General features: G+C 41.3%; 1 protein-coding gene across 3 annotated transcripts in view; it reads left to right on the top strand.

Annotated features, from left to right (window-relative positions):
- GRB10 (growth factor receptor-bound protein 10) overlaps positions 1 to 11,514 on the top strand; it is a 113,812-nt gene that overhangs the window by 86,201 nt on the left and 16,097 nt on the right. For all 3 annotated transcript variants that reach the window (XM_009883791.1, XM_009883790.1, XM_009883792.1), the window contains 3 exons: positions 1,205 to 1,361; positions 7,153 to 7,268; positions 10,059 to 10,133. In XM_009883791.1, coding sequence (XP_009882093.1) covers positions 1,205 to 1,361; positions 7,153 to 7,268; positions 10,059 to 10,133 — 348 coding nt within the window. The remainder of the gene's footprint in view (positions 1 to 1,204; positions 1,362 to 7,152; positions 7,269 to 10,058; positions 10,134 to 11,514) is intronic.

The following is an 11,514-nucleotide window of genomic DNA, read 5'->3' as shown; positions in this document are numbered from 1 at the left end:
GGGCGGGAATAATTTGGAAGTCTGATAGTGTGTGGGAAATGATTACATCAGTCGGAGGGAGGGCTAGGATTGGTCTACACGGTGTGGTTTGATTCACTACCGCAAAGATTGCGTGTAACCCTTTGAGTGGAGCTCTGGCAGAGTTGTTTCCCTCCCCAGAAACAGTCCCCATAGCAGGGGCTACGTGACAGGTACGGTACCGCCGCCGCCGGCACCCCCGGGCGCCCAGCCGCAGGCTACAAAAGGGTCGGCGGAAGGCAGAGAGCAAACTCTCTCCCAAGAGGCAATCTCTATTTAAAATGCCATCTTGTTCTTCCGACTGCTGCCTTTTACGTGCCATTGAGGTAAGATTTTCCATATCGAATTACCCTCCAGGTTTTTGTTAGGTTCGCCTTCTCTCGCTAGGATGCCCAGTGTTTCAAACGGGGAGTCGATTTAAATCTCGGACCTGCATGTTCGCCCAGAGAAATAATTTTGCGGCAAGTGTCTCTCGCTTGAGCAGAACAATGCAAAGAGGAAAGCATCTGTATAATTCAGGAGGTGGGGAGAAGGTTCCTGACTTGTTCTCTCATCTCCATTAACATTTAGGATGTGCAGCGTATGCATGCTCGGTTTCGAACTACTTTCAAGCTGGGATCAAAAGAGAAGTCGGGGCAGGGAGAGAAATGCGTGGATTGTGCTAGCTAATTGATCCGCCGGCGAACTGCAAGTGGGACATCCCCGAGCGAAACAATCAAAAGTTAGTGGGGAACAAGAGAGCCATTTTTAATCATCTTCGGGGTCTCGGCCTGCTCCTCTGTAAATGTTCGGAGGCCTCCGACGGGATCGCCGAGAAAATTGTGTGTGTTTGACTGGATGTAATTTCTCTTGCCCACTGTTGCCGAAGTACTCTCTTGATATTGTTTCACGTTTGCTTACCTTACACAGCTTTATACAGAACCTGCTCTCTCACTTTTCCTATCTCTGTGGTCATATTAACCCTGCTGAATCTTTGTTTAGTTCAGGGAGGTGTTGGGGAGGGGGGAGGGGAGATAGGGCAAGGGGGCATCAAGAGAGAGTGTTATAAAGTGAATCATCCATGTCATTTGTCCTGCCTGCCAAGGTGCTTGGAACCGTCACGCCGAGAGGATGCTTTTCTACAGTAGCTGTGTGGTTTGCCTATGTTCAGAGCTGTTGATCTGTAAGTGTACCCTTTATGTTGCAGGATGTAAAAGTCTTTAGTGAAGATGGAACAAGCAAAGTGGTCGAGATTCTAGCAGACATGACAGCCAGGGACCTCTGTCAGCTGCTCGTTTACAAAAGTCATTGTGTGGATGATAACAGCTGGACTCTAGTGGAGCATCACCCTCACCTAGGATTAGGTAGGGAACGGTCAAAGGGGTGGCATGGTTACCTGGGAACATAAAATATGTGTAATTCCTATTAATGTGCTTCCAGCCGGAACGTTTTCTTTCCACTGCTTTTATTTGTACAATTAGCTGAAGTCGCATACGTGCTTTTTGTGTATTGCAATTTGATGTGTTAAGCGTTTAAGCCATTTTAAGTCCTTCTCTTATTTCCCATCCTCTGTGTTTTTACTACCAAAAAAAAAAAAAAAAGAAAAAGAACTGTCTAATCTTCACGCTAGCGCTCTGTTGCTACCTTGCTGTGTCTGAAGCTATTGCAAATAAACAGCTTAGGCAAATTAAGCTTGATCCTTAGAGTACCGGTCCTGTGAAACAGCTCAGCTCATCACCAGCTGGGAGACCTGGGTGAACGGACTCAGCTTTGCATACCTACAGTAATGCTTATGAAAGCTAGACATGCTGAGGCGGGGGAGGGGTTGGCTAAACTTGACTTCAGGCAGGGAAAAAATGGTGGCACCACCCGCAAATCCATGGGCAATTTCTGGACCAGCGGTGGCATCTGCTCTCCAGGCAGCAGCTCCTCCACCTGATTGAAATTAAGGTGTCATGGTTACAGTTTCAAGAAGGCAGCAAGAGGAAGAACTGTGGGGAATTAAATAACACCGTGAATTGGTTTAATTACAGTACCTGAAAGGATCTCATGTTATTCAGTCTTGCTTTTCCTGTTATTTTGTGGCACTGATTAGTTGCAGGGTTCTGCTGTGCAGCTTGCAACTGCATATCGCTCAGATATTCTACGTAGCATACAATAATGCTTTAGAAAGTGTAGCGTTTGGAGTATTAGTCGATATACTTCACGGGGAATTTTTTCTAGAAAACGAAGGAAGACAAATCATAAGCTGCGATCACCAGCATTGGAATTGTGAATGCTATCTGTAGCCAACAGAGGTTTTTTATGTCTAAAAATGTAATTCAGAACCCTTACAAATGAAAAAAGGAAACAGTTTGCTGGAGATGTAAAGCCCTAAACCGATACTGTTCAACACAGATAAATTCACTGCTCTACAGAAGAGTGCTCAAAAAAATTTATCATCGGATATCCTGATTATTTAATGGTTTTATTGCGTATGTCTCCTAATATAGAAATATGTGAAAAAAATAACATGAAACCCTCGTTTGTATATGTCTGCGATATACTTTCAGTTCTGAGGATATAGGACGAGGTGAAGGATTAAGGTGTAAATTACAGAACCTTTATCTCCATAGCTTAATATGCCACATGCGTGCTTCTGACAACCTTTACAAATTTTCAGTTTTATCAATGCTCATTAAACTACCAGGCTCTCTTTTTCTATATTCCCTTTCCCATCATTGCTGATTACCAAGGTATTGTGTAAACAGAAGCCTTCTCCTTTGTAACCAACATCCTTCTCCTGCCAGATTCATTCAATGATGCCACAATTCAGTGTTTGTGACATCACAATAGCTTCCATGGTGACTAATTGTGCTGTCAAACTCTGGTGTGTGACATCTCTGAATGAATCGGGCAGGAGGCTGATTAGGAAATCAAAAGCTTCTGTTTACACACAAATAACTTGGTAATTAACAATGATGGGAAAAGAGCAAGATACTTATCGGGCTGCATTTATATACGTGGGGACCTGCCTGCCTCGGACCTCTGTTTCACACTGAAGCACAAAGCGGGGCCCCGGCTGTCCCAGCGAAACTGGGGTGTGCTGGTTGGGGCTTCAGCAGCCACCCAACTTTGCTGCGCAGGGACTGCTCCAGGGCTGTCCTCTGTAGGCCACGCAGTAGATCTGTGTGAAAAGTAAGGCAGCCTTCGAGGGCGTAAAGCGAACAGACAAAGGAAAAAAGTATTTAAAGCATCAAAAAAGAGGTAGTGATACGGATTTCACATATTTGAAAGGATGTGGACAGAAAAGGGAATAGAAGAGTTCATTTAACGAGAGACAACAACATAGAGTTTCTTGTATTTGGGGACCAAAGTAGGCACTGTGGCATATTCAATAAATTTTAAATACCAACTTTCATGCGTCCACCCAGTTTTGGTTGCAGTTTCAATTTTTTGTTATACGGCTGCTTATTTCTAGCTTCTCAGTAGCTTTAATGCTTCCCTGTGTTTCAGAGACTGTTAGATCAAGGTCGTAATTTGTCTGCACCTTAGGGGAAGTTACTATCAGGTGTCTGATGTGCCATATTTTTCCCTCTAGAAATAAGATTGCTAGGATAAATATGAAACAATGGCAAATAGATACTTAGCAGTGTGGAAAGAAATATGGCTTAAGAGCAGTGAGAATTCAGCGTTTCTAGAAGACATTATTCCTTACTCAAAACATCCTTGCTGACTTAATGCTAATCTTGAAGCCCACCAAAAGAGGCGAATTCCTTCGTTAAGTTCAGTATCTTGCCCCCCTTCCCCCTCCACGGTCTTGCCTAATATTACTTTCGAAAAGAGCTCAGTTTGCAGAACCGGTTCAACTTTTTACTATTGGGCAGACTGAGGATGAGCAAATTTTTGAAGCCAGCTGCACATTTATGATTGTGGTGCTCTTCTGGGTCCCAGTTTTTAAGGAGCCTTCACCTGACTGCTAACTTTGCACACGTAATCAAGTGTATTCCAAATAACGCGTGTGCTTGCAAATAACTTCAAACAACTATGGGAGTGCACAAAAGTGTTTATGTTCTCACTGGAGATACTGGTGTGACAATTTACCATCAGACTTACTTAGATTTGACATGTGGAAAATGGTTCCTGCTGCCCTGTACCACTAGTATCTAATACACTTTGTGGTCAAGATTTAAGCAATTTATGAAACTTGAATTGGTCCCGTTATTTCATTTGCAACTAGAAATACATGTAACCTGTTCATAAAATGTGTTATTCCCCCTCTGTGCCTACCTCATGCTTAATTATCATCAATTTAGGACAGGGACTGAGATATCTGTATTGGACATTAACAGAAATAATAACAATGATGAAGACAGACTGTCACGATAGTATGTGTCTGGACAGTGAAAGAATCCCTACCTACAAACCTCATTTTTCCAGCTCCAGAATTGACCTTACATCTTATTTAACGCAGTTGAAGCAGGAAAGAAAAGTAGTAGGGCCCTGAAATACATGTAGGGTTAGAAGAAAGAATTGCTGCATAGTTTTGTATATAGATTTTCTTATTTACATGTGCATTGAATTTTATTTGCCTTAATCTCAACAAATTAAAGGTGGAACAGTTAGACACAGCGCTTGCTAAAATACAAAACCGGGGCGGGTTATTTCACACTTTGATCCACCTGTCATTTGTAGTGATTCTCTAATTAGGAATTTTGCTCCATGCCTGTGAGTTGTTCACAAAGGAATCCAGCTCATTTTCCCAACTTGTATTACTTCTACAGTTCTGTAGAAGTTTAGATAATAATACAGGATGATTTGGGGGGGGTGGGGGCGGGAAGGGAAAAAAAGGAGTCTGTCCTGTTCTTCTAGGAAGGAGACTGAGTTGAGCCTATCAGATGTAAACTAAAAGGAGATGTTTAGGTCACTTCAGCAGCAATGCCACTTGAAGACAGACTGACCTATTGAATTTAATAGACTGATGTCTGTGCTTCTAGTTTTGTAGCGGGAAGCTCAAAGCAGGGCTGAGGTTGAGTTGCTGGTGTGTCAAGTGGCAGTTCATCCCGTTTGTGCTAACCCAGTGCAAATTACCAAGGACTTCCCAAGTGTGCAACTTCTATGGAGTAGTAGCAAACTGCCCAGGAGTAGCTTCCTTTTTATATGCACGTGCTACGAAATGCTCCACCTTTTCTACAGGATGGCTTTCACTGTCAAAATGAAAACGTAAACATTAAATCAGCGGGAGTATCACCACTGAATCCCAAAAGGGTCTTGATTTAGTACAGAAAAACATCTAGGTCAGTTGCCTAAAGCATCTAAGAAACAGTCACTGGGTGTATTTACACAAACTAACGATCAAAATACAAAACAAATTGACAAATATTCATCTATACTGCATTTCCTCAGGACAGAATGAACAGGACATAGTTTGTCCCTGTCCTTAGGCGAGTAATCTTCAGTGCATTAGGAAAGTAAAGACCACAACTTTGTGCAATGACAGAAGCAGGCAGTCACAGGACACACGGTCTTTCAGGGCTCGTACTGTCATGAAGATTCATACCAACATAATTAAATGGGTTTTGGAGGAGGCATAATTGAAAAAACAGAAAGGGCCTTCACCCTCATAGGCCCACTGTCTTCATCGCAGAGTGGAGGAGGTTTGCCTTAGCTGGTTGCCTAAAACCATGACAGTAGCAATAGATCAGCAGCAATACCTGAAACTTCACCTGTGAAGCCCCTAGATAATGGGGAGGTTTAGGTCGTGAGTGCCCAGATGGTGCAAAATGTCCATAATTAACTGCTATCAACAGCAGTATTGTCATGTACATCAGTCAAAGACCTACCCCTTAAAAGTGGTGTTATGGCCAATGCACTAAGCAGCAGCTCTTTATTTGAGAGCAGCCCAGTATGGAAAATCTTCAGTGTTAACCCCTTGAAACACAATCTATAGCAAGGCTGGACATTGCAAATGCACGGTAAATGCTGAAGTCATCAATGAGCTGGTGACGACTGACGATCTAAATGCAGGTGAAAAAGACAATGAGATCATTCAGAGATAGCTTAGATTTTCAAAGAACTTACATTAATCTGCTAAGTTGAATAATTCAGGTGGCATTCAAGAGCTTGCTAGTTTTTGAGGTACCAATAGCCTCTTGCTTTCTCTCCTGAAAACACCCCAGGAGAACTTGGGTGGCAGCCTGGCATTTCTAAGTGTGGGAATGCGAGGATGCAGGAACACGAAGTAGGGAAGGGACTCTCCAAACTTCTTTGGCCAGCAAGTCACACGCATTAGGGATAGAGCTTTGTGCAAGTTTATTTTTTGTTTGACCTCATTTTTTTATTTTCTGTTATATAAGGGATGAAAGTACGGACTATTAAGACTTTTGAAAAATACCTAAATATTTTCTCGGAAACTTTTGAAGATTTGCCAAGATAATGAGTTCATTAAGTAGTGCACACTTAGCCCAGTTGCCTTCTTTCGAGTTACTGCTTTCAGTGAATTGGATTTGTTCAGCTATCTGTTCATGCTTTGATGTGCCATTCTTTTGACCAGAGAAGTGGTGGTTATGGGGAGTTACCTTGTAACCAAATCTAGAGCAGAAAATTGCCCTGTCATGTGTACAAAACATTTGTCTCTGTCAGTATTCCTGTAAAGTAGATCCTGTGACCTCTTTCATAATAAACCCCATTGTCTAGCATCTACAATAAAGGCCTGAAGTTCACCTTGAAATGAACTGGTTTTATAGAGTGTGATCAAATAGGACGCTGTAGTTCTGTGATAGTTCAAGACCTAACGGTGGCCTTTCTGCAACTTTTTTAGTCTGAAATCTGTCCACCTTGCCAGTGCCACAGCATATAGCCAGCACCAAAGGAAGAGGTTTGTGTGTATTATTTAAGCTACTGCACACAAAAAAATCTCACGTTCTTTCTTTTCTCAAAAATCTGTGCTTGTGAAGCCCTGATGTAGGAAAACTTTGAAGAACGCTGCCATGTAACGTTAAACTTCGTAATACTTAAATGTCTCATGACAGTATGGTTTGAAAGCTCTAGTATGTTTTGTTAACTTCTTAAAAGGTAACGGAATTACATGGGGTTGTTTTACTCCTATTCTTTGGAAGTTGGTCTCACTGCTTCTGCTGGTTGGCTGTGTGTTAACATCATGTTCTTTTTCCACAGAGAGGTGCTTGGAAGATCATGAGCTCATAGTTCAAGTCGAGTCCACAATGGGAAGTGAAAGTAAATTTTTGTTCAGGAAGAATTACGCAAAATATGAATTTTTCAAAAATCCCATGGTGAGTCTCATTGCTTAGTTGTTTACACCACAGAGAGAGGGATGGATTGCAATAACATTGCTGGGCACTGTTATGTCTTAAACATCTATTAAAAAAAAAAAAAAAAGGCAACCAACAAATGGAATTCTTTCCAAAGAAGTTTTAACCAATGTTTAAATTCCTTGTACTCTCCTCCCAGCCTAAAAACCTCAAGTGTTTTCAAGTTACCAAATATACTTGTTTCAAAATGGTTATTGTTATGTTGGAGAGTGACCAAGACAGGGGAATCTTTGTTGGTTTAAGGAAAACAATCAGAAGTGCAATGATTACTCATTATCTTCAAAGTTAGTTGATTTGAAGCAAATTGATCGCATGGTGTGCAGTATCCAAACCTTTTAATTTCTGACAGTAATAATTAAAAAAACCCCAAACCTCTGGGTAACCCCTAAAGCACTTACTACATACAAGGAATTTCCAGTTTATCATTATGTATGTTGAACACTGTCTTACCTATAGCTGTGCTTTACTAGTGTGCTCTGACTTCCTTACTGATCATTGTAACTCGCCCTCGCTATGTCCTCACGTATATCCATGCTTGAAAAGTATTGTTTTTCATAACTAATTCCTGGAGTCATAAGATCCTTTGAATGTTGCAATTTTAAACTGTTTGCAGTGTAACTGCTTATTTGGGGATGATTTTTCACATTTTATCTAAACAATTAAGCTGAAGCAGGCTGTTGACATGAACCAATGTCAGCTGGTGTGACCCATCTAGGTAGCTGAAGCAGGATAATCCAGAGATGGTTTAGGTGAGAACAGATTTTTGGGTCAGTTGGGCGTTTGTGGTGCTCGAAGAAAAAAGATACTTGAGGTCACATGCAAACTCATTGCTGAAGTTACTGCAGATGATAAATTCATTCGTTTCCTCGTAGACGCTAATGCACAGTTGCTGCATCCTCGCACGTGTGCTTGCACGTACATTTGTCATCTGCTAGTGCTTGTTTCAGAGCCTGTGTCTCGACTTGCTGTGTGAAACATTTCTGTACGCAGAGTGTTTGCAATTTTTCACTTCTGTTGATCTTCCCATCTGATAACCTATGAACATCTGAGTCTTGTACAGAAATTTTGGTATCATAGGAGCTAGCACATTGGTTTCATGTGGTATACTTTAATTAATAACAGAGCATGGGAGTAAAACCCAGAATGCTTGGCATGCAGTCCCAGGCTCCTGCAATCAGAGAATAAATCATTCTTTTGGTGTAAGAATGCGAAGGCTCCCTATCCGTTGCATTAGCTATTGCCATATGGCACTGTTTCTACTCAAGAGAGGCTGGTAAATGTTAGCTTTCATAATTCATTGTGCAACTTACCTGGCAGAAGGGTGATTCCTCTTCAGCCCTTCTCCTTATGCCCTAAAGACTGAAATTTATATTGCTGAAGAGTGACGGATGTTCTAAACTGGAAACGGTTTTGTTGTGATTCATCTCATTATAATCAGTCATTGTTTTATTTCAGGCATTTCTGCATGTCTTCATGCTTCAAATAATGTTTAAAAACTTCAGGAATGACTTAATGTAATTGTTGTGTATAGTAAATTCATTGTACCGAATTATATAGGAATTTTAAAACATGGCAAATGAAAAGGGGAACTGGAGGAATACATCTGAAGTCATCAATTTAATAGTCAGAAAACTGTCTGACCTTTGTCATGCAAAGATTAAATGTGAATGAGATACTGTACCGGATGCCTGAAATCAAAAAGTGCTGCAGAAGCACCTGTTTGTGTGTTAACCAATATTTGCTTCTGTGTTTGCGGGATTGGGGAAAGGAGGTAGACTTCTGCTTTGAGATTATTCAAGTCTAGCGCGTGAAGCAGGGTGTACGAGACAGAGCCTAATCATTGCATGTGTGTCCTCGTTCAGTTTTTATTATTTCATTTCATGGAATGTATGCTGGCCTATCCTTTCAAGAAAAAGCACTGGCCTCTGTTACGTTACCCTGAAATATATACATATAGGGGTAGATTTTGCCAAGGGCTTTTCTCTTGACAGATTGAAGGGTTTCAAGCCCTGAGCATAACCTGGCTGTTGAGCAACCAAATGAAAGCATCAACAGTCACACGTGAGCTCTTGCTTATAACTAAGGTCTGCGAATTGCTCTTTGTTTGGAGCTTTCTGAGGGACTGAGCAGGTTTTAGGGTCAAGCAGATACAGCACTGAAGAACTGTATTTTGGATAGAAAGAGTGCTGTCAAAGGTAAAGGTATACATACTAGAGATCCTGCAACATCCCTGCCTTAGGCTTCTTTTCATGCATTTGCATCCAGCTTACCCCGTGAGGGTAGGGAAAACTTGTTATTCCTCCTGCTCTCCATCTTCCGCATGGCAAGTGGAGTTAGAGAGAGTTTGTTCCCTGAACAACCTTTCTGGATGGAGAGGGAAGCAAAGAAATTTGGTGGCAGAATATACAATAAGCAAAGAGTCATCCTGTCCTTTCCTAGAAAGAAGAGGCTGTTAGAGCTCCCCGAAAGCCCTCAGTAGAAGAGCAAGTGATGGGAAAATGCACTTATGAAATGCTGCATGTCAGATATTTTAAAAATCCACGTTCTGTCTACATGGGCGTTTGGTGAGCAGAAGGAAGGGAAGAACTGCACTTGAAAGGCCTAGTATTACTTTCTCTGTCAGGGGATCTCCTAATTGATTTAAGAGCAATAGTTTCAAAAAATTAATGACCGGAAGAAAATTCCACTTGTTCTACGTAAAAGTGTTCAAATATAATGTGACTTCCAATTGTCTTCTCTTTTTGTGTCTAGAATTTCTTTCCAGAGCAAATGGTTGCCTGGTGCCAGCAAACAAATGGCAGTATCCCACAGTCACAACTTTTGCAGGTACTGTAAGTTATCCATATGGACAAAGAAAGTTTTGAGCTGGAGGGGAGAGGTTGAGAGGGAGGAAGGGAGAATACAAAGGCCTGGAAACAGCTGGTCAGAGAAAGACCAGTGTAGTGTGTTAGCATGTGGTACTAATGTTGAAAATATCTGACAAAGATCATACCCGGTGGCATTGAGATGTAAGTTATGAACGCGAAGTATTCATAGGTATTTTCATACATATTTTTTCCATTAATATGCAGTTTACTCTCTGGCTACCTTGTTTGGCCACCTAGTGTTGTTCCTAAAACAGTCTCAGCAGATATATTTCTAGAAAAACAAATATACCTTATAAAAAGCAAACCAGAAGTACTCTTCTATACTCCACAACATAGCATAGGAGGAAGTGTAAAAACGTATGTGTACATTGAAAGATGGGCTTGAGATGGTGAGAGGTTTTGCTTTTGCTTTTCATGTCCCATGTTTGTGCCTGGTGTGAATTAACAATGAGGACCAACTTCCCCATGGTTCAGCCAACTAGCTGCTGGTTTAGGTAGAAAAATAATTCCTTAGGAAGTAAGTGCAAGTAGCTATAGGAAATTGTATGTAGTATTTGCAAAGTAATCCCATTTAAAGCTCCCCAAGGTAAATTACAGGGGGTTGTACCTTATGCATATATGTTGGTAGAGTTGTGCAATCTGCGTGGCAGTGGCACGTGCACTGAGCGTCTACTGAAGTTTTGATATTGCCGTACAGTTTCTTGCTTGCTTATGAAGGAACTGTGGTGGTGGCACATTCGGTTGGCCTCCAAGGATGGGGCTGAAGGGTGGGCTACCTCTGACCAGTCACTCATTCACTTAAACCTCTCAATTTAAGCAGTCCCATCTAAACCCTGTAGTCTAAATCTTTTTCACTTTAGTTGTTTTCTCAAATGGGGGACTGTCAACTAAAGAGGCCAAATTGAAACACAGTTTATTAAAAGAATACTATATTAAGAATATAAGACCATGATGCCTGGAAGACAGTACCACGAATTACAGGCAAATTATAAAGCAGAAGGCACAAATATATGAAGAAAGTATGCATACAAATAACTGATTTTGGCTTGATTTCTGTCATTTTGCATGTTTGCAAATATGCACTGACTCTAAATACAAGTTTTCACTGACTTTTGAACCAGTGCACTCATTTTGTCCCATAACCACTTCAAAATCCATTAAATACTGGCTGCAGGTTCACTGAGAAGAATTTGAAATGTTAGCATCCACTCTCAGCTGGGAAACAAAACAAAAATCAAACCAGTTTCTGGAATTAAAACTGAATGTCACATGCAGTGAGGTTGCAATCGGGACCCAAAACTGGTGCGAACAGGCATTGTCGCAGACTGGTGGGAACAGAG

This window comes from Charadrius vociferus, unplaced genomic scaffold (genome assembly GCF_000708025.1).
Source record: "Charadrius vociferus isolate BGI_N301 unplaced genomic scaffold, ASM70802v2 scaffold103, whole genome shotgun sequence".
NCBI lineage: Eukaryota > Metazoa > Chordata > Aves > Charadriiformes > Charadriidae > Charadrius > Charadrius vociferus.
The sequence above is the reverse complement of the archived record's forward strand: the minus strand, read 5'-3'. Positions and strand labels throughout refer to the sequence as shown.